The sequence below is a fragment of the Diadema antillarum genome, unplaced genomic scaffold (assembly GCF_040938485.1).
Source record: "Diadema antillarum isolate AM-2024a unplaced genomic scaffold, OU_Dant_1.0 seq00001377_RagTag, whole genome shotgun sequence".
Lineage (NCBI taxonomy): Eukaryota > Metazoa > Echinodermata > Echinoidea > Diadematoida > Diadematidae > Diadema > Diadema antillarum.
In genome coordinates, this window is record NW_027272137.1 from 634397 (window position 1) to 661102 (window position 26706).

The following is a 26706-nucleotide window of genomic DNA, read 5'->3' on the forward strand; positions in this document are numbered from 1 at the left end:
TGAGAGGTCAGTGAGTGCAGTGCTTGGTTGTGCAGCAGTGCAGTGTGGCTGGCATGCAATACACAGCGAGTGTAAGCGAGGATGATGTGGAACTCCTTCTGCCACGTTTGACAAACCACTGAAGCCGCGGTACGCGAAAATGGTGAGTGTGTTACTGATTTTCTTGCTTTCATAACATATTTCGGTCACATGAAGTTTTTCATTGTTTTTGTACATGTTGTGTATAATTCTGATAATCACTGTGCATGTTAGAGAAATTAATCACACTAAGATTCAGTCTGTCTTGAACGAAGAAACATGTTGAAGTTCCTCTGCCGGTGCACTCCACTCACTGTGCTAACATAGACACAGCACAGTCCGATACATGTAATTGAGGCGTGGGCTTCAATAATTCTGTTGATCGCAGAGAAAGAGACCCTGTAAGACAGATTAAATTGAGTTATGTGGTTTATTTTGAGGATTTGTGCAGAGTGCATTTGTCAATTCGATCTTTTTTATGTGTAGTGTCTATGTCAGTTCGGGAAACCCACTCACAAGGGGGGCCCCTCCTTATAAGTAACCCGTCCCCCTTATAAGTAACCCCGTCCCCCTTATAAGTAACCCCCGGGGCACCCCTTACAAGGAGTCTCCACGCTTTTTTGCAATGCAACGCGAAAATGAAAGGACTGCGGCAATTCGCTTGATTATGTCCATAAAGCTTCACAAGTTTCCTAGTTACTCACGAAATTTGAGCAAAATCGGTTTGAGGCATCATATCTAAAATCATGGATTTAAATGCGATGTCAAACGACCCATGTACTCAGTCGCCACGTCTGCACTCAAGCATTGCCGCGCCGCCGCGCCTGCTGCGACACTCCGCCAGTAATCGCTCGCATTTCAGCATTCGCATGGGTCGTTTGACATCGCATTTAAGTCCATGATTTTAGATATGATGCCTCAAACCGATTTTGCTCAAATTTCGTGAGTAACTAGGAAACTTGTGAAGCTTTATGGACATAATCAAGCGAATTGCCGCAGTCCTTTCATTTTCGCGTTGCATTGCAAAAAAGCGTGGAGACTCCTTATAAGGGGTGCCCCGGGGGTTACTTATAAGGGGGACGGGGTTACTTATAAGGGGGACGGGTTACTTATAAGGAGGGGCCCCCCTTGTGAGTGGGTTTCCTGAACTGATGTGTTTAGACAACCAACGCAACGGTTATTTATTACAAATTCTACAGCCGCTAGCCGTAAAATTTAAACATGATAAACCAGGAACAGTAGTGCGGCTCTATTCTGTATTTTTCTAGGCCCTAGTTTGATTTACAATTGTGTAAACTGAGATGTACTTACTTGACAAATGCCTTTGAATGGTGAACTTGTGAGTTGTAATGCACTTGTCAATGTAATGACGCACCCCACTACCCCCGGACATGGACATGGGTGCGTCATGGTCATTTTTTGACTGACCACACAGGGTTTTTGACGCACCCCCACAGTCACTTTTTGACGGACCACACGGGGTTTTTGACGAACACCACAGTCACTTTTTTGACGGACAACACGGGGTTTTTGACGAACACCTCGGTCACTTTCTTGACGGACATCCTCGGTACATTTGACGCACCCTGTAAATACTGAAAGGATTTTTGCATACGCTTTATTCACGCAATTTCATTTTCTTTCGGTTCGTAAACACAATTTGTCAAAGTTTCGGCAAGTTTCCCTTACCCTGGCCCTGTAAGCACCGTACCATCATTCACCGTACATCACTCTGCTGCTATGATATTCCGAATGTATGTGCATGCAATCCATAGTCACCTGGCCATGACTTGTCTGCAGATGCGCTGTATGTGCGCGGCCATTTCTAGTCCGGTTGAATCAAGGAGATACTGCCTAGTACCTCCTTGGTTGAATGCAACACATGGACGATGTACGTTCGATCAAGAAGGTACTAGTACCTCCTTGGTTCGATGAGGAATAACGAGCACGCTGCTCACTTGCGAATTGCACAGCGTTAGCGAGCGAGTCGCGCACCACTAACACTCGACTTGCCTGCTACTATACTGCAGGTACGCGCAGTACGCACCACGCAACGGTATACCAAAGATCGTATACGGAATTCCGTATACGATCTTTGATTTTACTATTTAGTACTGTGAGGTTGAAATCGTTATATCGCTAAACCATGGCTCGACACTAACTTTTTTGTTTGGTAGCCCGATGGGGCCACCAAAATCCTAAATTTCAAATTTTTGGTGGCCCGAGAGAAAGATTTGGTGTCCCGAAAAAAACAATAAAAAACATTAAAAGTCCTTTTTTTTTTAAATGAGTCAAACATTTAAGTTTTATGATAGTAAGAATTAGAAGTTGGGACATATCTACTCATTAATAAACTTCAACAAACTTGCAACACTCACTCTCAGGTTCGCATTCAGTCCTTTTCATCCATCCTTTAAACAAATTTAACTGCTAATTTCCGGCGCAAAAAGTTACAAATTTATTGACATACTTTTCAAAAAATTTTGGTGGCCCGAGGCGGGCCACCAAATTTGCCCTTTTTTTTAATTTGGTGGCCCGACTTTCATTTTTGGTGGCCCCGGGCCACCGGGCCACCGTTAGTGTCGAGCCCTGGCTAAACAGTCCGTCTGGCTTGAGATTGAGTATGCGTGATTTCATGAGTTTGTTGGAAAGAAAATGTGAGGAGAAAGGGTGGCTTTTAAATCATTTGCTTGCCAGATTCGGGCAAGCATTTTTCCCTCTTAGGCCTACTCCAAAACGCTTCCCGACTTTGATTTTCACTTGCCGCGGGAAAGCGCTCACTGTACAGCGACTTTGTAAATTCACTCGCGGTACGTACGTGTATCCGGTACTGGTAGCGTGCAAAAATGCGTGCAGTTTTCCATAGCCAAGTGCATACCATGACGCACCCCTCGGTACAGAATAATGCGTGTTATTTTCCATAGCCAAGTGACGTACCATGACGCACCTCTCGGTCAAAAATTTGACGGACATACAGCTGTAGCTGGTAAAATGACGCACACCTGGGTCACAAATTTGACGGACCAAATGAGGAAATGACGCACCCATGTCCGGGGGTAGTGGGGTGAGTCATTACATTGACAAGTGCATAATGCCATGGTAATAAGATGCGACATTTCATGTGGGTCTAACACAGGTATTGGAGCTAGAGTCGTAGAGATAGCGCGATAGTGACACAATTTACAGACTCTTTGTGATACTGTCACGTGTTATGATACATGCAGATCTACTACTGACACATTTGTAGTTTTACGTTAACAAACTCCTCGCATTTACTATGATTCATACTCCAGTCTTGAAATACTAGATCAGTGTCATGCATACAAGAAAAATAACCCTAAACTCAAAGAAGAAAACAAGTTTTGAATTCTTATTCAATGTTATTGTATTTGTATTTTGGATTTACATGTCATGTGTTCATATTTTATTTGTCTGACTCTTTTGCAAACATCACATAATTTTGCATGTTTGAATAGTGTCTCCTAATCAATGTTTGATTTTTTTTTTGGGGGGGGGGTCCAAAGAAATTCACTGAAAATCTATCATATTGTTTCCTTTCAGTCATAAAGAAGTTTCTAATTTCATTACTCTGAAAGAAAGGTCTAAATTGCCTACCTTTGCAATATATCACCTTATGAAAGGACTCTAATTTTCAGGGTTGCAAAAGAAGAATGATAGCATTTAAAAATCAAAATTACAACACAAACTTGACATAAAGTTCTCCAGAACTGCAACAGTGTTTCCTATTGTAAATCAATATGATCAACCTATTCTCTCTCTCTCTTTCTCTCTCTCTCTCTCTCTCTCTCAATTCTTTTTTTTTTTTTCACAGCCACTAAGACTTGATATAAAGGTGAGTTTTTCCAAAGCATACGGTACTTTTTATTTTTGCAGAACCCGTGCATGTACATACAATGTATGAGTGTTGAATTGCACTCAGTCACCTTTCTTTGGAATCCTCAACTAACAATGTCCTCTTTGTCTTGTTACTTTGATTGATAATGTCTTACATTTTGATTAAGATGATCCAGCAGGGTGACGTAAACCTTTATACCTCGAAAACACCTAAATGAAACTACAATTGGTACAATGTAGCATAAACATATTCATACTTTTCATATCCATTGACAATTACTAGACAATAACTGTGAAATATATACGACTCTACTATTGAATTATCCTTCAGTGTTTGTTGAAATTCAGCAGTTTATCTGAGACCATTTTTGTTTATTGATTGTTGTGAACTATCTTCTCCTGTAGCGGAAACTCTCGGCACGGTCAGACCGTGTGAAGAGTGTCGACCTCCATCCTAGTGAACCATGGATGCTGGTCAGTTTGTACAATGGCAACGTCCATGTATGGAACCATGAGTCTCAGGTGAGAAATTTTCTCACTCTCGCTCTCTCCTTCTAGCAATTTTGTAAAACTGGAATTGGTCACAGGAATAAGAACATAGATGTCTTTGAGATTAATTGATAGATGCACATCATGTATCTTTATACCATTTATAATCATTTAAAACATCTCTAAAAACATATCTGTTTAATATTTTGTAGGAAACAAAAAAGTGAAAATGTCATATATTATAATTCCTTTTCTTCTTTTTCTTCTTTCTTTCTTTCTTTCTTTTCCTAACCTTAAGACTAAAAGCGCCATGAGCATCTTTTTGATGGACTGTTGCGCTATAGAAGTACGCGCTATTATTATTATTATTATTATTATTATTATTATTATTATTATTATTATTATTATTATTATTATTATTATTATTATTATTTTAAGAATATGATGCTTCAGAAATTCAGTCTGCATGAAGCAAAAAAGTTATTGTGATTGTGTTATAGGATGTCTTACATTAGATTTGAGGAATACTCATATGCTTGATTTTTGTACACTTTGAATACCAATTACTATTATTGTTTGATTAAAAGAAAGAATGGATTGAGAGCATATTCCTGTTTCCTTAACTATACACAAATTTTATCTTTGATTTCATTATATCCAGACTCTGATCAAGTCCTTTGAGGTCTGTGATCTTCCTGTTCGAGCAGCCAGATTTGTGGCCAGGAAGAACTGGGTCATCACAGGATCGGTGAGTGTTTGTTCATTTCCTTCGTTTGCTTCTTTACATGAACACTGTTGAGTTTTTCCACATCTTTATGAACATCAACTCAGACTTTTGTCAGATGCTTTTCATGTTTCACAAGAGAAAACAAACTTTTTGTCTTTTAAATTTATAGGAAACTATTCTGGTTTACAATAAAGCATGGCTGGGCCCTGTTATAAGAAGAGTTGAAATTGATTATACAGTTGATTTCAACTGTAAGTCTATGGCAGCCTGTGTGGTACGGAAATTTAAAATTGATTTTATCTTTTGATAAAACTGGGCCCTGGACCTAGATCTTTATTATATGAGGAGATGTATTAGGACTAACAGTGATAACAAATGTTGTGACTTACTTGTTGTGGTTGTGGTTTTTAACAATTTGGTTCTAAATCAATCCCATGCATAACAGGATGATATGCAGGTGAAAGTATTCAACTACAACACTCTGGAGAGAGTGTTCTCATTTGAGGCTCATTCAGACTACATCAGGAGCATCGCTGTCCACCCCATCCAGCCCTTCATCCTCACCAGCAGTGGTAAGTCCTTCACCATCCTACCCTGTCTGACAGCAGACAGCTCTTTGTACTGCAAAATACTTGGTATGCATGAATCGGGATTCCTTCCGGGTACAATTTCTCACCCTTCTTCTAGATGTCATTTCAGGAAAGTTTTGTTTGTTTTAGTTTCCCTACCTCCACTGTCTCCATCGTCCCCTCCTGTTAAAGGACGTTTATTCCTGATACCTTAAAGTACTATTTTCAGACCGCTAGAGCTCCCCAGAGAAGAATCTCTCCCATCTTCATTCCCAGTCCCAACTGCCAGATGTCCTGGGTGTTTGTCAGTAACCTGTTGTGTTTAACTGCACTTTGTTATTGAAATCATATTCCAAGTCTGACATGTACATGATATTAAAAGTACAGTGTACTGTAAAAGTGGAAATTTTCGCGGTGTTGAAATTTTCGCGCATTTCGCGCAACCAGAAACTAGCGCGAAAATAAAAGCACGCAAATATTTTTGCTCGCCATATGTTCCTGTGCGTGATGTCTTGATTCCGCGGAATTAAAAAGACGCGAAATTCGTCTTACCCGGCCAAGCGCGAAAAATTAATCACACAAAAATATCCACTTTTACAGTAGTTTTGTTTACTAGGGACTTCCTTCCTTATGGAAAAACAAACACAACAACCCCATTCAAGTACCGAGTGCATGATTAGAAATTAAACTGTATGTGATGCTTAAAGTTGCCCTACTGGCAAATGTTGTATATTTAAAAAAAGAAGAGGAAGAGATATATGCAAGAAACACCATCCATGCAACAGAAATGACTTGTTTATCAATGTAAAATGTGCAGCAGGTTGAAAATTTATGCTGGAAAATGTATTCCCTTGTGTGTTTGTGTGATATAGACGACATGTTAATCAAGCTGTGGGACTGGGACAGGAAATGGCAGTGCACTCAGGTGTTTGAGGGCCACACCCATTACGTCATGCAGATCATCTTCAACCCCAAGGACAACAACACCTTTGCCAGTGCCTCCCTCGACAGGACAGTCAAGGTATGCTGGGCTAAAATATGTTTATGATTATTTATGAGAAATGGTCTTCTGTCTTCTGCACTTCTATGACACAAAAGTTTGCTTGATATGTCTCTTGAATTGCAGGTAGGTTGAACTCTTTAAAGTTTTGATATGCATAAAATGACACCTCGTCTCTGTTTTGTATTATCATGAAAAACAATGTTGTGCATTTAAGTCAGTCATTTACCTATTTCACGTATATCCACTGTTAGATCCCAGTATTACTGGTACTTTTTAACTTGTGGAGAAAAGGAGTGCAGTATCAAATCAAATCAAATCAAAATCAAAATTACTTCTTAGGAATCTTCAGAGTTTGTGCATCATTATTAGACGTAACGCTCACATTGGAGATACTTGTATTTTAGGGCAAAATTTTATCTCAGTATGGAAGATGTAGTTTTGATGTGATTCAGTCATGATATTCACACTCTTTTTTTTGTATATTTATTGAGAGATGCAAAAATGTTAGAATGAGACAGATACTTTCAATGTAAAGAAAGAGATGTATGTGTTTTTGTGATTGTTTTTTTGTGTGTGTGTCTGTAGATGTTAGGGGAAAGAAATGTGTTGACAAGCATTAATGTTAGGCTGAATTCACCAACCACCTAATGGGGAGTTAAAATCATTTCCCGAAATTTGGGAGCTTCAAAGAATTTTAGGAGCAAGTATATTCAGGTTGACCAATAACATGGATCTATGAGGTATCCATGATTAACAAACTACAAGGTTACAGAGAAGCTTCTACATTGTAGGCAGTGATATTCATAAGTGTGGAATTAAATGTCTTGGGTGAATGATAAAATCTTGTCTTAGGTGTGGCAGCTGGGATCCAGCACACCAAACTTCACCCTAGAGGGACATGAGAAGGGAGTGAACTGTGTGGATTACTACAGTGGTGGTGACAAGCCTTATCTGGTGTCTGGAGCAGATGACAGACTCGTCAAGATCTGGGATTACCAGGTTAGGAGATGTCCATAGATATCCTTTTTAATCTGATTTAATCTGATCTGATTGTTTTATGTGTGTATCTTTATTTCTGTGACAACAATTGACCATGAAAATGACAATAAGGTTTCAGACAGAAACAAGCAAACGTGTGATAAGTGACGATACTTTGAGTACTTTACAGCAAGATATATTCGCAGCATGAAATTTTCATGTATATTGGAGCCGACGACCTTTGTCACGGCATGAAATTATCATGAGTTACCACTGGCATTCAATGCATTTACTGTAGACAAGAACTTTTGTGTACATTTCGTTTACAAGTTTGCAAATCTTGGCTCGCAAAATTCACAAAATTAGAATGCACATGAACATTCCTCATTTTGAAGTTTTTACATTCCTTGGAATTGTCGAGTCAGTTGTTCATTATATTTTTTTTGTTAGTGTACTTTTTTTTATGTCGTAGCCAGGCTTCAGATTACCAAGATGCCGTAATTGGCAAGATATTCATTTCTGTTTTTACAAGATAAACACACCTTTTTTTCTGACTTTGTTGTAATTGATGATTGATTTATGAGTAGAATGTATAATCTCCGTCATGCACAGAGAAAGAAGAAAAGATAAGATTTGCATCATTTAGAAAGACCTCAATGTTTATGTATGTTATGTCTGGTAGCATGATGATGAAGATGAAGCCATGTACTACTTACGCACATTTTTGTCACATTGCAGAACAAGACTTGTGTCCAGACCCTGGAGGGACATGCCCAGAATATCTCCTGTGTGAGCTACCACCCAGAGCTGCCAATCATCATGACTGGGTCTGAAGACGGTGAGACTAACTTCATTCACAATCAGCATCCGTTGTTTCAGTTGTAGGCCTCCTCTTTCAAACCATACATTTATCCAAGTATCAAGTAGCTTGTTTGATACATGGCAAACATATTTTTTTTAAAACATATTAATCGAAGTGGGTAGACTGTCAAGAATCCATGTAATCCATGTACGCAAGTTTGCTTTATGTCATCCTGTGAAAGGTAAGGGAGGATGAGAGGGAAATGTAATATTATGTTGTTCCTGGTTTGCTGCAAAGTTATTCTTAGTCATATTCTCATCATGCATATTTGCTGCACATTTAAAGGAAAAGTATTACCAAAGCACTTTGACATAAAATGTATTAAATTGCAAAATGCCATTTTACTGGAAGCATGAAATGTTGGAAATATATTTGCAGGCACGGTGAGAATCTGGCATGCCAACACCTACAGACTGGAGACGACCCTGAACTACGGCCTGGAGAGAGTCTGGACTGTAGCCTACATGAAGGGATCCAACAATGTTGCCCTGGGATACGACGAGGGCAGCATTATCATCAAGGTATGGACCCCAGAGGAGAACAATTTAGGATTCGAGTAGTGATTCGTTATTGATCATAGTATCGTAGAAGTATTACAGTTATGCAAATGTATGTAGATGTCTTCTGTGTACATGTATACAAGCAATGAAATCTGAATAGATACACATATACAGTTTCTGCCTTCAAAAGTCACATATGAATTCATTTCAATGTATGATCTAACTTTGTTGTCTCTATTTTGACAACAATGTCAAAAACCTTTTCAAGAACATGTTGATAGCAGTAGAACAAATTATGTGTAAAGCAACCTTTATGCAAACCTTCAGAAACTTCATTCCCTTTCTGTACTTCTATTTGTGATGTTTTACTTTCCAGTGAACTTTATGCTGCTGTATGTGTTTTTAATACGATAATTTGTTTCATTTGTAGCTTGGCCGAGAAGAACCAGCCATGTCTATGGACTCCAGTGGTAAAATTCTGTGGGCCAAACACTCTGAGATCCAGCAAGCCAACCTCAAGACTATCACAGGTAGCCTACAGTGTCTTCTGTTGTTGCTCAGTTAGGAAGAATCCACTTCTTATCCAAAGAATGAAATTAACCCGTTGAGGACGAGTCCCGAGTATACTCGGGCCGGTGTCTATGGGAAATGTGTGTTGTAGCAAAATCAGCCTGTCCTCAATGGGTTAAGAGTCTTTTCTCTTGCTGTCTTGAAAGCTGTGTTCAGGATTTGTAACAACTTTTCTTAAAAATTACTGTGATGTTGTACAAACACATACACAAATGAAATATTCCCAATGGTCACCCAAACTTAACCCTAACTAGGCCGGGGGGGGGGGGGCCTCCGAGGCCCCCCTCGACATTTCGCGCGATGTATCGCTATCGCGAGAAGCTATCGCCACGACGTTTCATGACTTTTTTTCTTTCGAGTCTCCCGCATCTTTTGACACCAAATTTGCGATGCCCGGGTGCGTGGTTCCGAAGTTGCGCATAAATATGAACGTGCATGTCAGACCAAAAATTGCTCAAAAACGTGAATTTGTGTACAATTTCAATGCAAACTGTGTTTACAGGCAAATTTCATAAAAGCATGATTATATTGGGGTTTTACTGATTAAAATCGATTAAATAACGCATTTTCTTGTTCGGAACAATGTCACGGACAAATTTCATCGAAAAAACAATGAAAACCATGAAGGCGAAAAAACAACGAAATACATAAGAAATTCAAAAAACAATAAAATACTTAGGAAATTTTTTCTGATTGTGCAATTTTTTTCTCTTACATTTGCTAAGGACACTAAAAAGAATATTTACACCAAAAATTTTCCTGTTTTGAGCTTTATTTAGTGATTTATACCAAATTGTCTGATTTCATGCATCATTACGCATAAATTAGCATAATTTAGTGTAAATGATAATTTTTGAAAAAATTAACTTCATGGTACTTTAGATTACATCATAGGCAATGCGTGTGCCAATTTTCGTCGCGATCACGCGGTCGACGGCCGAGATCCGGAGGGGGGGCCTGGGAGGCCCCCCCGGCTCTATCATCTACCTAAATAGCCCGGCCTAGTTAGGGTTAAGGCATTACTGGAAATCAGTTGCGGTCACTGAAGACAGAGACAAGTAGTAGAAGCAGGATACAAAATTGATGTCAAAATACTAAGGACTGGATGCATCATTAGAGAAAAGATTCAGTTGCTGGATTGAGAGTGGTACCAATAGAGTCAGGGTGATACCGGGACTCGAGTAGTACAGTGCACTTCCTTCAAACGAACACTGTTAAAAATGAAATTCCGGTTACAACAAAGTAAATATTCAGGCCCAACATTATCCACTCTATATATGTTTATTGTTTATTTGTTTGGTTATAATGAAATTTTGATATAGCGAAAGGAAACTGACGGTCCTGAGGACTTCATTATAACAGGAGTTTACTGTACCACTAGAGTCAAGGTGGTACCATTGGAGTCAGGGGAGGGGTGGTACCACCAGACTATAGTGATACCACTAGAGTCAGGGTGGTACCATTGGAGTCAGGGGAGGGGTGGTACCACCAGACTATAGTGATACCACTAGAGTCAGGGTGGTACCATTGGAGTCAGGGGAGGGATGGTACCACCAGACTATAGTGATACCACTAGAGTCAGGGTGGTACCATTGGAGTCAGGGGAGGGATGGTACCACCAGACTATAGTGATACCACTAGAGTCAGGGTGGTACCATTGGAGTCAGGGGAGGGGTGGTACCACCAGACTATAGTGATACCACTAGAGTCAGGGTGGTACCATTGGAGTCAGGGGAGGGGTGGTACCACCAGACTATAGTGATACCACTAGAGTCAGGGTGGTACCATTGGAGTCAGGGGAGGGATGGTACCACCAGACTATAGTGATACCACTAGAGTCAGGGTGGTACCATTGGAGTCAGGGGAGGGGTGGTACCACCAGACTATAGTGATACCACTAGAGTCAGGGTGGTACCATTGGAGTCAGGGGAGGGGTGGTACCACCAGACTATAGTGATACCACTAGAGTCAGGGTGGTACCATTGGAGTCAGGGGAGGGGTGGTACCACCAGACTATAGTGATACCACTAGAGTCAGGGTGGTACCATTGGAGTCAGGGGAGGGGTGGTACCACCAGACTATAGTGATACCACTAGAGTCAGGGTGGTACCACTGGTATGAGTGTGGTACCACTAGAGCCAGGGAGTAATAACTGAAAGAAAGAAGCATCACTACCATCAAAAATGCTAATGGGAAACTGTTTGGTTGGTTGATAGAGCGGAACAAGGTGGGACATTCTCATCAAATTTGAGCATTTTATTTTGTTTCCACCAATCAGATCATGAGATCAAAGATGGAGAAAGGCTGCCAATTGGCATCAAAGACATGGGAAGCTGTGACGTCTACCCTCAGACTCTGTCTCATAACCCCAATGGGAGGTAAGTGTCCACTCTTTGCTTACATCACAGAAGTAAATTGACCTCTTCCTGCTGTTTTTGGTGGCATACTTAGCATTATTTTTTTTAGATATTACTATTAAATGTTTCTTTGTGTAGATGTGAGTGATCTCCACAATCAGGTCTCAATGATAAAGTGAAATTGGCATATCTCTATCCAAGAAAGATGCATGTTTTCTTTTTTGTGTGTGTGTTTTTTTGTTTGTTTTTTACTGGTTCTTGTAGTTTTCTTTAGTCTCTCTGATAGGTCACATCACAAAGACAGGCAGCTTGTTGGATATTTTATCAATTTCTTTCAGATAAGACAGAGAGACTGTTTTTCTTATATTAATTTTTCTTTCTCTTTTTCACATTTTCATCCGTGTGAAAGTATAAAAAATTGTCACTCGCAAAAGTGACAACCATACAACAACCATTCAGCTCTAAGAGTGTTTCATAATGCTTAGCAGCTGTAAGTTGCTGAGGCGTACATTGTGTACATTGTTACTCAAGTATGATATATGGGTAGCAGCATCCTAGTATAAGAACAAGTGTTTGAATGTCTCCCTCTTTCTCAGGTTTGTGGTAGTTTGTGGAGACGGAGAGTACATCATCTATACAGCCATGGCCCTTAGGAACAAGAGCTACGGCTCGGCCCTGGAGTTTGTCTGGTCACATGACTCCTCTGAGTAAGTCTTATCTCATGATTAAATTTTCCTTATGTTGAAGCATGGATAGTGAGTGGCCTCCTTTTTCAGAATCATTCCACTGTGTATTTTGTTTTGATGTTGTGTGAAAGCTATATTGATGTAAAAAAAAATGTTTTCCATCATCACACTTCTTAATTAATTGTGGGATACATGTTTGAAACAACTGTAATAACAGGGAAATAGCGATTAAGCTTTTTGTGTGTGTTTTTGTTGAATTCATATAATGTGAGTGGCAGCAAAGATGCCACTCTGACACAATGAAGTCATGAATCTTACGACAATGATGCAAGTAGTAGCAGGCAGTTCATTCTCTAAACCATGAGAGTGGATGCCACTAGGTGTCTCACATGTAAGGAAGATCTGATTCTCTGTAAAAGCCAAGAAGGAACTTCCCAAAGATTCTGTTTATCATAGTGGTTCATTGCATGTAATCATAATGGGATAGAAGATTGCATCTTATCTTGAGCACCTCATACAGATGCTATTCACATTTGTTTTGATGCCTCTGCATGGAAAGGTGCACAAGGTCGTACTATACCTATTTCGTGAATCACTAACAGTAGTATGTACAGTGCACTCCCGTTAAAACAAACACAGTTATAACAAAATTCTGCTTACAACGAAAATAAAATTCAGACCGCAACATTATACACTCTATGTATTTTTATTGGTTATTTGTTTGGTTCTAATGAAATTTTGATCTAATGAAAGAAAACTGCCAGTCCTGAGGACTTTGTTATAGGGTAATTCCATGAAGTTGGGACAGTGTCCATGTAGCATCGTGATATTTGAAAAATACATTTCAGCATAACTCAATATTAATTATGCTATACATTTATTGTTTGTAGGCTTTACATTTGCATTGAGGCCACACATTTTCTTGGAAACTTTGTGCCATTCATACTCAATTTTGATGAAGTTATTAAACAATATGTAACGGTGTCCTGTAGCACCGTGACGTGTCCATGTAGCATCGTGATATTTTAAAATTTGGTCTTAAGAGACAAATTATGGCAATTAGCTTCACCAAAATTTGATGCAATATGCATATTTACTAGATTAGTCAGATAGCTAAATATCTCAAATTTCCTGTACACAGTTTTAATTTTAAAAGAAAATTACAAAATGTATCACGATGCTACGCGGTGTCCTTTTTTGTTACATTTGGTGGACACCGCGTAGCATAGTGACAAATTTTGTAATTTTCTTGTAAAAGTAAGACTGTGGAAAGGAGAGTAAAGATATTTAGCTATCTGACTAATCGAGTAATTATGCATATCATATCAAATTTTGGTCAAGCTAATTGTATTAATTTGTCCTTTAGGACCAGATTTTAACTATCACGATGCTACATGGACACGTCACGATGCTACAGGACACCGTTACATTTTTTTTAAATAACTTCATCAAAATTGAGTCTGAATGGCACAAAATTTCCAGGAAAATGTATGGTCTCAATACAAATGTAAAGCCTATAAACAATATATGTATAGCATAATTAGTATTGAGTTATGCTAAAATGTAACACTTTGTGCCCCAACTTCATGGAATTACCCTATAACAGGAGTCCACTGTACAAAATCCTGCACATACATACTTGTACTTGTCCACTGACACACAGCTACAAACCTTTACAAAGGTGTGTACTAGTAATATTATATTCTCTTGTAATTGTTTGTATCCATCCTTTCCTGCCGTGCTCTGTGTACAGGTATGCCATCAGGGAAAGCAACACGTCAATCAAACTCTTCAAGAACTTCAAGGATAAGAAATCATTCAAACCAGATTTTGGGGCTGAGGGTAAGGATAGACCACATTTGCTTTTCTTGATAAACCTGTAATCAGGTGTAGCTTTTAAATCTCATGATTTTGTGAGAGTTATGTGGACTATTTTTGAGCAAGTGCTTCAAGACCAACATTAAATATTTACTGGTCCCATGTATGGTCATGTGACAAGCACTCTTCTGTACAAATGTTGGGACTGTGAAGCCAATGATGAAATACTGTAAAACGAGGAATTTTCGCGTGCATTTAAATTTCGCGAATTTCGCGAGCGCCAAGATTCGCGAAATTAAAATGCACGCGAAAGTTCTTGTCTACACTATATGCATTGAATGCCAGTGGCAGTTCGCGAAAATTTCATGCCGCAAAAAAGGCTGTCAGCTCCAATTCGCGAAAAATTCATGCCGCGAATATATCATGTTTTACAGTAGTTATACGATCAAATGATACTCAGCGTGGGTTTTTCATTTTATTTGCTGATGTAAAATGGCCATGGATCATTTGGATGAAAATGGATTATTGTCCTTAGTTGTCAGTAATTCAAGATGGCTTCTGCTCTAAATTTTGATTAGGGATCAATCTGGAAAGGTTTCCATATTTGATTTTGAATTAGCAAATGACAATAGACTCAGATGTACAAACTTTATTTTTTATATGAGAATCTTGCAGTGAAGTTTGTTTGCTGAGTTAGTCAGTTGAAAAAATGTACTAGTAATTGAAATCATCCAGCCAAATTTAGATGCGTCCCAGAAGAAAGATGGTGTAAAATATCTTTGATTCATTGGATTCTGTCTGTGCAGGAATCTTTGGAGGCTACCTTCTTGGAGTGAGGTCCAGCACTGGGCTGGCTTTCTACGACTGGGACTCAACAGAACTCATCCGGAGAATAGAAATTACACCCAGACATGTAAGACTACTGGGAGGAATTTTGGGGGTTCTTGAAGCGGAGGAGGAGGAGGAGGAGAATGGTGGTGTTAGTGGTAGTGTTATTAATGATGATGATGATGTTGCTGATCTGATGATGATGGTGATAGTGGTGATGATGATGATAATGATGATGGTGGTGGTGGTGATGATGATGATGATGATGATGGTGGTGGTGATAATGGTGATAGTGATGATGGTGGTGGTGGTGATGATGATGATGATGATGGTGGTGGTGGTGGTGATGATGATGATGATGATGATGATAGTGGTGGTGATTTTAAATGTGACGGTAATAGAGGCTATCTTGACAAAGATTTGCATACCAACCAACTACCGTATTCTCCTTTCTTTTTTTCCAGGAAGAAAATTCAACCTAGGGATATGAGACTGTTGAATTAAAGTGTAGCATCTAAGTATCAAAATGCACATGTTTGCATAAATAATATTTCATCTCCAGTTAATCGACCATGATAATGTAGACAGGAATATCTATCTAGTATTCCTGTCACTACAGAAAAGATATTCTTGAGATGTTTGTTCCTGGTGGATTTAGAGCAAAGTGCATGTCTGATGTTCTCCTTTAAATGAGTATGTCTTGTTAAAATGATGTCACTTCTTGGACTTTCTTCCCCGCAGTTATTCTGGTCAGAGAATGGCGATCTTCTGTGCATAGCAACAGACGAGTCATTCTTCATCCTGAAATACAGCCCTGATGCGGTTGTCAAGGCACAGGAGACCAATGAGGGTGTCACAGAGGATGGGATTGAGGATGCCTTCGAGGTCAGCAATCATTATATTTTCTTCTTTCAAATTTTGCATCAGTTGTGACCTGCAAGTGCAGTGCAGATTACAGTGACGGAAAAAGGTGTTAGTTCTTTTGGCCTTGTTCAGGAAGGAAAAATGGTGTTAGCTCCGTAGAAGACTAGAAACCTGCATGCCTGGGAGAAAAACATTGTCGGAACTTCCGTTTGGTATCATGATTTTAGTTTTCCTTGTTTCATCAATTTAACCACTACTTGACTACTCTCATGAGAGAATAAATGAAGCATATGGTGGCACTTCATGACTGGTGTGTAAACCCAGGACCTATTGCATAAAGCTTTTTACCTGGGAAAACTCGGGTTATTTTTAGCAGAGTTTTTTCTTGTGTTTTAGTCAGTAGGAGATACATACTGACCTGAGTTTGCAGTTCTTAACTAGAGTTTTTCTCAGGTAAAAATTTTTCCACAGGCCATGGATGTACACATTTTAATGAGGAGGTAGGTTCCCTGCAGCTTAGATTGAAACCTTGCTTTTCTCCTTATGAACAGGTTGTTGGTGAGATCGAGGAGATAGTGAAGACAGGATGCTGGGTTGGAGACTGCTTCATTTACACCAACTCAGTCAACCGTCTCAACTACTACGTGGGCGGAGAGATTGTCACCATTTCTCATCTTGACAGGTACCAGACACCAAGTAGCAAATCATCTTCAAGATATGGGCCCCATCTCATTAAAAAAGTTGCCATGATAGTAACCCTTACTGAAATGGCAAGTGTCATTGTAATGACAAGAATTCTGCTTCCTGATTGGATGTTGCTAGGGGACGTTGCTATTCCAGCAAGTGTTATCCTGGCATCTTTTGTGAAATGGGACCCTGTTCGTACATTCCTTGTGTGAGGTTTGAGACACATACAATATATGAGAATGTCTCATGTAGCAATGTTTGTGTTTCACTTGACATAAAAAGGTGATTTCATAAGAAATGGATATTACATATAAGCAATAACACGATGGGACAAATGGTGGAAGCTCATACAAAGTTATAAAACAAATACTACAAACTCTCATTGAGTGTCAGTAAAATCAAAGAATGAATTCCCTACTGCATATGCTCCTTTATGTAATCTTTTACAGTGGGAATAAGACTGTGCCTTTATCAGTTAGTGCTATGTCAGGCTGGCTTTAGATTACCATGCATAATGTCTTTAAAAGGAGCATGTAGCACACAGTTGTGTTACCATGCATAGTCCTTATCTCACCACCTATCCCCAGGACGATGTACCTACTTGGCTACATAGCGAAGGATGACCGTCTCTACCTGGGTGACAAGGAGCTGAATGTGGTCAGTTTCTCCCTGCTCCTCTCAGTCCTAGAGTACCAGACGGCCGTCATGAGGAGAGATTTCACCACGGCGGACAAGGTCCTTCCCACGGTGCCGAGGGAGCACCGGACTAGGGTAGCTCACTTCCTGGAGAAACAGGTCTGTCGTCAACCAAAGCCTGAGTGAACTTGAGTGGGGTCATATGACCTTGCATCTTAGAACCACAAAAAAGTTACCAGACATTCCCTGCGTTCAGACAATCCCCTGCATTGCGGGGGCAGTTTGGAGAGATTGTATCTTTTTTACAGTCGACCCTCCACACTTGCGTTGAAATCCCCTGCTGAAAGGGGGACAAAATCACAGCTGGTGGTTGTAGCTGTGTGTAAAGTCACCGTATGTGGCGCTGTAGGGCGCGCGATTGCAAATAATAGTTCTTCGCCTCCACATTTTGAGCATGCACACGTACGAGGAAAACAGCTGCGCGAGAGATCAAGGTCAGTCCCCGGCCAGAATTTTGTTGCCAGACTCGACAAGCTTGTCAGGGGAGCGGGGAATGTCCCACCAAGCATTCACACGATGGGATTGCTGGGGAAAGTCCTGGCAAACGGGACATTCCCCACGAAGCAGGGAATTGTCTGAATGCAGTGATATTTAGTTAAGGTCTGATTAAAAAAGAGTAGACTCTAAGCTTTAAAGTGAAGTATGCCTCAATACAAATGGACTTTCCTAACCTATCTAAATAATGGAAAGAAAGCACACAACCTGGCAAAGGGTTAACTGAGAATAGAGGCTTTGAAGTACAGGGTCTATTCAAGCACGTAATCTCACCAAGCTGTGCTCAATGCAATGAAAGGAACAAAAAAAACAGGATGTAAAGCTCTATAGAAACCACAATGAAGGGATTATCAGATTAAGCTGATTTATCACACTCAATTAGCACATTCTATTTGTGACTTACTAACTTTCAAAGCAGTGTAGCATTGTCTTTTTCAAAGTTATCAGAGTTGAAAGTGAGGAGTGTGTAAAAGGTTTTTAGGAAATGAAAAGGGGCCTCTCAGACACACCTAAAATATTAGACCATTCTTTTTTTTAAGTGTTCTAGTAAACCTGAAAAAAACTTTCCTTTTGTTTCATGATTCCAAATTTGAATTATGTAGAAGAAGGGTTTTTTTTATAGAAAATATAAAGATGAATATAAAGATTGACTCCTATTTTGAGTCCTCACATAGAATCTTGGCATGCAACTTTGTGTTGGTTTTATGATGCGCACCGTCTGTCATAGAAACGAACTTGTACAGGGCTATATGCAGTCATGGATTCCTTTGGATCTGTTCTGTTCTGTTTTGTTCTACTGTTTGGCAGTAACACTTCTTGGCACTACTCATGTTTTGTCAGTGTGTGGTATGTCTAGTGTTGAATGCACATATCTTTGTATATTTTTAATGAAATATGAATAGGATTGATTTGAATATTGACTCCAGTTTGGTTTGTTTTTTCTTGTTCTTTTTGCTCTCGTAGGGTTTCAAATCCCAAGCTCTAGCTGTGTCATGTGATCCAGAGCACAGGTTTGAGTTGGCCCTTCAGCTTGGAGAGCTGAAGACAGCTTACACCCTAGCCATGGAGTCTGAGGTGAGAGACTATCCCTTGTGGACCTTCCATAAATGTACAGTCAAACCTGCCATAGTGGCCACCTGTCTATAGCGGCCAGTTGCGGTATTCGGCCACTAAAAAAGTTCCCACTGAAAGAAAAGCCATGTTAAAGACCCTGTCTACAGAGGCCACCTGTCTTTAATGGCCTATTTCTTTCTTTTTCATCTCCCTTGGGTGGCTGCTGTAGACAGGTTTGACTGTAGTTATCTCCAACCTTCATTCACATTTTACAAGGTAGCAATTACTATGCCATAGCAGCGTCTGTGTAGGTATATGAAGACTTGAATATCAAGAGCACTAATGTGCATCCCACCACCAGCACAAGTATTTTAGTCTGTCTGTGTATTTGTCAGTGGGCAAGTTGTAGATGTGATCACCGTTTTGACAAGAAGATATCACATACCATCATGTCATAGACATCCACCAATCACAAGTGTTTATTTACCTTCTGTTGGTTAAATTTGTACAGTTGTCTGAAATGATTTGCTAATTAAATACAAGGCACTCACTGATCAAGCCCCTAGTTATGTTACAGAACTATCATTACTCAAACCTTGCAAACACACTCAGTGCATTTCTAAAGATACTACTTCTACAAATCCCAACATGTAAAACAAAACTAACATTAGGAGATTGCTTGTTTGCTTGTGCAGCTCCCAAACTGTGGAATAACTTTCCATTAGAAATCAAGAAATCCCCAACTGGAGCATCATTCAATAAAGACGTAAAAATCATCTCTAACTGTTCACTAGTCTGAGGTTACAGGAGCTCTTGCAGAGCAGAAGAATATATGTCCGTATGTTCTGCTCTTAATGAATTGATATATTATTGATATTATCATTTTTAGCTACTAATATTTGATATGAATCACAGCAGAGGGCATGGAAAATTGATGCATATCAACTTGTGTGTGTGTGTTTAAGATTTGTTTTGTTTGTTTTCAAATGACAGTTAATAACTAGAAAAGCACTCTGAGAGCGCATACCTCCGCCAAGCATGCAGCTCATTTCCGCCACTGATCTTATTCTTCCATAGAGATATTAGTGATTTCCACCCACACATACTTATAGCATTGTGTGCTGAAAGTCGTCAGATGGATTTCCCAATATAGAAGTCTTTGTTACGTCATAAACCTTCAGCTGCATGGCGCGCTTCGCCCTAGCAGAAATTAGAGCACGTACTTTAGTGCGCGCATGCAAGCCTCAAATACGCGCAGCCTTAACTCCCAAGTTCATTGACCCTACCTGCCAAAATATCAAAAATCCTTCATAAATTCCCCCAAATTCTCGGATCACTACCAAAAGTTAATCGTTTGTTACTTGTGTCATTCTCAACCTTTTCTGCAAGTTTCATCCCAATCCATTAAAGGGAAGCAGTCCTGAGATTTTCACTGTACTGATAATTAAGAAGAGTAAAAAATATAACCTTTCACCAATTTATACGCGTGGACATCAAAAATTGTCTCCGTACGCGATTTTTAAAAAATAATTCCTGCAAGCGATCGTGTAAGAGCCTGCCAAAAGGTGCAACGTCATTGATGCCCTACTCTCAAGTTGACAGCCGTGCCTTAGAAAACCAATTTAAGTGTTCAAAATGATCATATCTGATTTTTTTCATAAAATGTGACAATATGTGGTTTTATTATTTCAAACAAAATATTTCAAGCTTATTTATATATACAATTAATATAAAAATAGATAGTAAACATGTATTTATAAATAACTAGGGATGACGAGCAGAACACCGCTGGAAAGAGTTGTGCATCGATGACGTATGACTCTCCGCCAAGACTTGCTCATTTGCAGAGTCACACTTTTTTAACCGAAATGTATGAGCTTATTTGGTGATTTGAAAGTTTGTTTTTGATGAAAGTAGTTCATTGGAGGTATCAACAACAACATATTTTTTTAAATTTCGTGAGGACTGCGTCCCTTTAACTACTTATTGAGTTATTTTGCACACGGACAAACTAACTAACTAACTAACTAATTAACGAACAAACACACAAACCAACAGTAACGAAAACATAACCTCCTCCCTTGGCGGAGGTAATAATAATAATAGTTAGACAAATTTGTATAGCGCAGCTACTATGTAAATATACTCTACTGCGCTGTGATGTAAAAGAGCTCCTGACATTGTTACTTATTGGACACACAAAAAATAGGTAACAAATTAATCAAAAGCTTCTGAAAAAAGGTAAGTCTTCAACAAAGATTTGAAGACAGCAAGTGATAGGGCCTTCCTCATTTTCTCAGGTAATTTTTTCCAAAGTTTTGGAGCAGCACAACTGAAGGCACAATCCCTTTTCTAAAAACTTTTCTAAAAAGTAACTAAAGTTACTTAATTACAGCTCATCATTAACATTTGACAGCCTGATACAGACACACAATCAAACAAAGAGACAGTTTGCAATGTAGATGTCAAGTTTAATGAATTGAGAAAAATTAGTCGCTAAGGTGATGTTCATCCCCTTCCCTACCAGTCTGAACAGAAATGGAAGCAGCTTGCAGAGCTTGCCACATCAAAGTGTGAGTTTGATCTGGCCCAGGAATGTCTACACAAGGCCCAGGACTACGGAGGGCTCCTTCTGCTGGCTAGTTGCTCTGGCAACACGACTATGATTGACAAGCTGGCCTCCACGGCAGCAGAGAGTGACAAGAACAACGTGGCCTTCGTTGGCTACTTCATCAGGGGAGAGTAAGTGGTCACTTCACACAGTCTTCTCTTAAAGGGGCATAGTCCCGGTAGTGTAGATGGCGCTGTTGATAAAACTGCCGATCACCGTTAGCATTGATACGAAGATTACCGAAGTTGAGCTGTCATCAAAAGTAAAGTGCGTAGGTGTTGCTAAGTAACGTTGCCTTCGTTGTCTTCTTTTCGCATCGCGCAGTCTGTAGTAATGCCAGGATGCGTGAATATGTGCTTGTTGTTATGACATCACAAAGAAGTTTGCTAAAGCTGCCATCCCCCTCAGCGGAATCATGAGCCGAACTATGATCGGACCACTGACTACAGTGAATCGGACTTCCTCGGACTCTGGAAAGTGGGCCAAAGCGTAAGCGCCAAAGAGAAGTCGATAGCGTAGGTCTCTATAGGAAACTTGCGCCGTGCGCCCGCGTACACATTTGACTGAAACACCGGGACCATGCACCTTTAACCTGTTGCTTCCGAGATTACTCAAATTCCTATTGCTTCAAAAACAGGGGGCACCCGGTTCCGGTAGACGCTGGGTCATGTGGATGTCTGTTGAGCTTTTTCTTTTAAAGATCGGGGGGGGGGGGGGGGGGCTTAATTATTGAAATTCCGATAAGTATAGCACATCAGAACTGAACACCAGTCATTCTTAAAGGGGAAGGCTAGTAACTGGTCAGTGGGAATCAGTGGAAATGCTGGGAGATGATTGTTCCAATCCTTATGGGATTCATTCAAGAGTTCATTGTATATCTATTGTTGTGTGAAAATGATTTGCTTCAGAATGGTCTCATATTCAAGTAATGTGCAGTTTAATGCTTCCAGGTTAGCGTCCCTGGTCAGTGACGGAGCATTAATCTGCACATTACTTGAATATGAGACCGTTCTGAAGCAAATCATTTTCACACAACAATAGATATACAATGAACTCTTGAATGAATCCCATAAGGATTGGAACAATCATCTCCCAGCATTTCCACTGATTCCCACTGATCAGTTACTAGCCTTCCCCTTTAAGTCGTTCGTACCTTTAAGAACAGCTTTATGAAACACCTCCTGGTAGCATAGAGATTCATGGGTAGCCCAATTCATTTGCAGCCCACCAGGGTACATTATGCAAACCAAGAATAGCACTGGTCGGCGAATTTGTGAATCAAAGCTTATGCTCAGTGGAAACAGTCGACTCCAGTCGAGATTCTGCATTTGTGTGTGTACTTACCTAGAGATCAGTGATAAAGTTGTACACAGTTCATTACAGGGATTCTCAAATATATCCAAACACGGCAAGCCTTCCCACTCCATTAATCCACACACAACAGAGTCTTTAACCCTTTCTGTGTCAGGGACTTTGGACAGTGTGTACAATGCTGTTGGTTTTTCTGTGCCAATCAGCACTGAAATAGCACAAAGGGCTGATCTATCATGTATCAAATCACAGCACAGAAGTTGCTGGATATTTACTACAGAGGTCTAATGTCAGAAAACTAAGCATCTGTTGGGTCATCACACTTTTGATCTCAGTGACCTTGTGTTGTCATTTCATTTCACACCATACCTTGTGTTTATCATACAATCAAATTCAGTGCTTCAACAGATTTGTTAAGACATCAAAGTGATCGTATGATTGTTTTATGCTGTATCTTTGGATGTCAGAAGTCTCATGATTTTGAATTGAGTTTAACAAATTAGTGAGGGTTGTATGCTGTCAAGGCTCTGTTTGATTAGCTTTGACTAAGTACCTGCCCTGTGCCTCAAAAGTTGAATTAGATTCATTGTCAATTTTCAATACTTCACATTTACGAGGTGGCCATTGGTGTGGTGATTATAAATTACAATGTAAATACCTTGCAGTTCAGCAGTGAAGAATATGTTGTGAGATGTCTTTTATGTCATACACTTCAGTGTTGATCACACCGTGCTTCTTTTTGTTTTGTTTTTTCTGCCAATATATAGGAGTGAAAAGTGTCTTGACCTGTTGTGTCGGTCAGGCCGATTCCCAGAGGCTGCCTTCTTTGCAAGGACCTACCTACCAAGCAAGATATCAGAGTAAGTGGGAGCATAGAGTTCATCCTAAGTAACCCCAATCAACCACTGACTTGTAAAACATAGATGGGTCCCAGTGATCTTCCTTTTTATGACCTTCAAGAAGTGCAGCTCCTTCGGGCAAGAATCACATTTTAAAGTATTTAACATTGTTGCATACATGGATGTATTGTAGACTGAGAGCAGTGTCCAAGATGCATTTAGTTTGACATCAGTGAATTATAGATATAGTGTAGTACTCTTGCTATGAGCACTTTAGCTCTGCTGTGTTGCAAATATAATGCAAACATTGTATGACATTATACACAGAGGGTCATGGTTTCAGGGGTATCCTGTAGTATTTTTCTTCTTCAGTTATCACCTGTTTCTGTCTTTGAGCTGCTTGTACATTCTATTCCTCTGTCTGGTAGAGAAATCAGTTCACATTATTATTACTATTATTTACAGAGGATAAAGCGGGTGATCAGCTACAAGGGTGTTAGGGGTGTGGGCATAATGATGTGTTAATGCCATTTACTACTGTTTTTACATGTGTCTGTTGCATAGAAAAATCAATTTGCAATATTTCTGTGTTACATGGATAACTATACTCGATCAACACCCTGGTATGAAGGTCAAACTGGTTTTTATAGAATGGTAAGAGGTCTCCAACCTTTTGACGAGAGTATGTCGTGAATGTTTAGACAATTGTTGGTGTGTTATTAATGAGTGATGGCTGGGATTGTGTTCTGATCCTCACAGCGTGGTCCAGGGATGGAAGGAGAGTTTGGGTAAGGTGAACCAAAAGGCAGCCGAAGCCCTGGCAGACCCCACCCAGTATGAGAACCTGTTCAGTGGCCTCAAGGAGGCTAGCCAAGCTGAGAGTTTCCTCAAGGGAAGACAGCCCTCCATTCCAGCCAACAAGTATCCCTCAGTCCCGGTGAGTACAGGGTTTAGGATTACTGTATACACCATATATTTTTCATGGTTAAATATTTTTGCAGATTTTGCATGTCCGGTGATATTCACGAATTTATAAACACGTGATAATATTAACTCTTATTCTACTATGAATGTGACATGTACCATATTTTCTTTCCTTGATCGCGAATTTATCCAAATGCGAAATTGTCTGGAAGTCCTGTATGCTATGAGGATTAGAACCAACACTAGCTGTCGGGCGAAAGCTCGGTGGTCTAGTGGAGATGACGCCTGTCCGGTGATCAGGAGGTCGTAGGTTCGAATCCTGCTCGAATATGTACGCCCATGAATTTTTTATCATGGCTACTACTAAAAAACACTGATCAATTCAGTGCTTATTTACGTCGATGCAGGGCAATTTGTCAATCAGTTGCAATTAGTTCAAATCCGTTTGAGTTATTTTGCACACGGACAAACAAACAAACGAACTAACACACAAACCATCGCCAACGAAAACATAACCTCCTCCTTTGGCAGAGGTAATAATTTAGACAGTTGGGATAAAGAAAAGCATGATGGAACCAAGCACTGGTCAGACTTTAAAGGAAACATTTGTCTACATTGTAACAATATGAGGCCATGACTTCAGCAGTAAAAATGATATTTGTTACTTCTTTTAAATATGATAAATGCTTCAATGCACAACTAATAGGTAAAAGTTTGTTCTTGTAAATGAAGTAGAATATGAGAATTATAATTACCTTTATCAAATTACATTATTTGCTCTGTGAAATATTCAGTTATTCACCTTTGAGGTGTAAAAAGTATAAACCTTTTAGGAAATGAGAAATGTCACTCATGCAACTATTTTCTATACACAGAGTTCCAGTGAGCGTGATGTCATGGCTGAGATGCAACAAGCCATGTCTCAAGGGGCTTTCTCACCGGTAAGATTTTTCATTTCATTTTCTCTTTTTCGTTCATTTCATTTCATGTCATCACAGTACTGGGCTCAGCCAATGGCTGCTTTTCGACCAGTCTGTGAATTAAAAACACATGTGAATATACAATACACTAATTACATAATTGAAATTGATGTAAAATATGGTAGGATAGAAATACAAAACTAGAAACCTGCATAGATGCATAGATGTACAAATTTAAGTTGCTACAGAAAAGAAAAAGAGATGGTAAAAAGTTATACATGGTATCATCCAACCATTGATTCTTCAGAGATTTTGAAGACATTTCCTTTTAATTGATTGTTGAAGCACCAAAGCCCCAAATGCACTATTGACCTTTTTCCAGTTAAGTACTCATGTGGCTCTACTCAGGTGGTTAACTCTTTATGTGCCATGGTGTAAACCCCCTGTATACCACATTATTCTGAGACAGCAATGTAGTCCTGCTTTGAGAAAACATTCTGCTTTTCAAATCCATATAATGTAATAGATTTGTGTAACTCTCAACCTGTAGTGAACAAAGTTGTAGAGAAAATGCCAATCTTTTCTTTGATGTAAATTGTATGACTAATCCATGATAATTTTTCTTTCAAATGACCATTAAATGCATGTCGACTGAGTCAGGCGTGCGAACGTGGCACATAAAGAGTTTAAAATGTATTTTTGTTTTTCTTTGGATGGATTCTCAGGACCAGGAGCCATCGCCAGCTCCCGCCGAGACTCCAGCCGAGACACCTGCCCAAGAGCCAGACACAGCGTCTGCCAAACCACCTGCAGAGCGGCCCAGGGCAGACACCGATGACCTGGACTTCGACTTTGACAATCTGGACATCGACGACAACGTGGATACCTCGGAGGTGAATCTTGACGAGGACTTGTTAGAGGATTAGGGCGATGTCCAGAGATGATGAAAGTGGGAGTGGTGGGACGAATTCTCTCCAAGGGTTGTGATGTTTGGTAGTAAGCAGGGCCAATGTTTCTAGTCCTTTGTAAGCTGAGGTCAATCTGTC

At 39.7% G+C, this 26706-nt stretch overlaps 1 protein-coding gene across 1 annotated transcript; it reads left to right on the forward strand.

Annotated features, from left to right (window-relative positions):
• Positions 1–64: 64 nt before the first annotated feature.
• On the forward strand, positions 65–26706 carry LOC139708828 (coatomer subunit beta'-like). The gene is made up of 23 exons (XM_071620785.1): positions 65–142; positions 3851–3871; positions 4279–4395; positions 5024–5110; positions 5535–5661; positions 6531–6679; positions 7514–7660; positions 8378–8477; positions 8880–9022; positions 9432–9531; positions 11850–11949; positions 12525–12635; positions 14368–14456; positions 15239–15345; positions 16002–16145; positions 16676–16806; positions 17399–17606; positions 18966–19076; positions 21583–21797; positions 23745–23837; positions 24576–24753; positions 25616–25681; positions 26386–26706. The coding sequence occupies exons 1-23, from the start codon at positions 140–142 to the stop codon at positions 26584–26586; spliced, it is 2748 nt and encodes a 915-aa protein (XP_071476886.1). The 5' UTR covers positions 65–139; the 3' UTR covers positions 26587–26706.

Bases quoted from the DNA above. Each gene is read 5' to 3' on its own strand.
- LOC139708828 (XM_071620785.1), top strand. The intron at 6,680-7,513 runs GTATGCTGGGCT...ATCTTGTCTTAG, and splicing joins CCCTCGACAGGACAGTCAAG to GTGTGGCAGCTGGGATCCAG. The intron at 16,807-17,398 runs GTACCAGACACC...ACCTATCCCCAG, and splicing joins ACCATTTCTCATCTTGACAG to GACGATGTACCTACTTGGCT.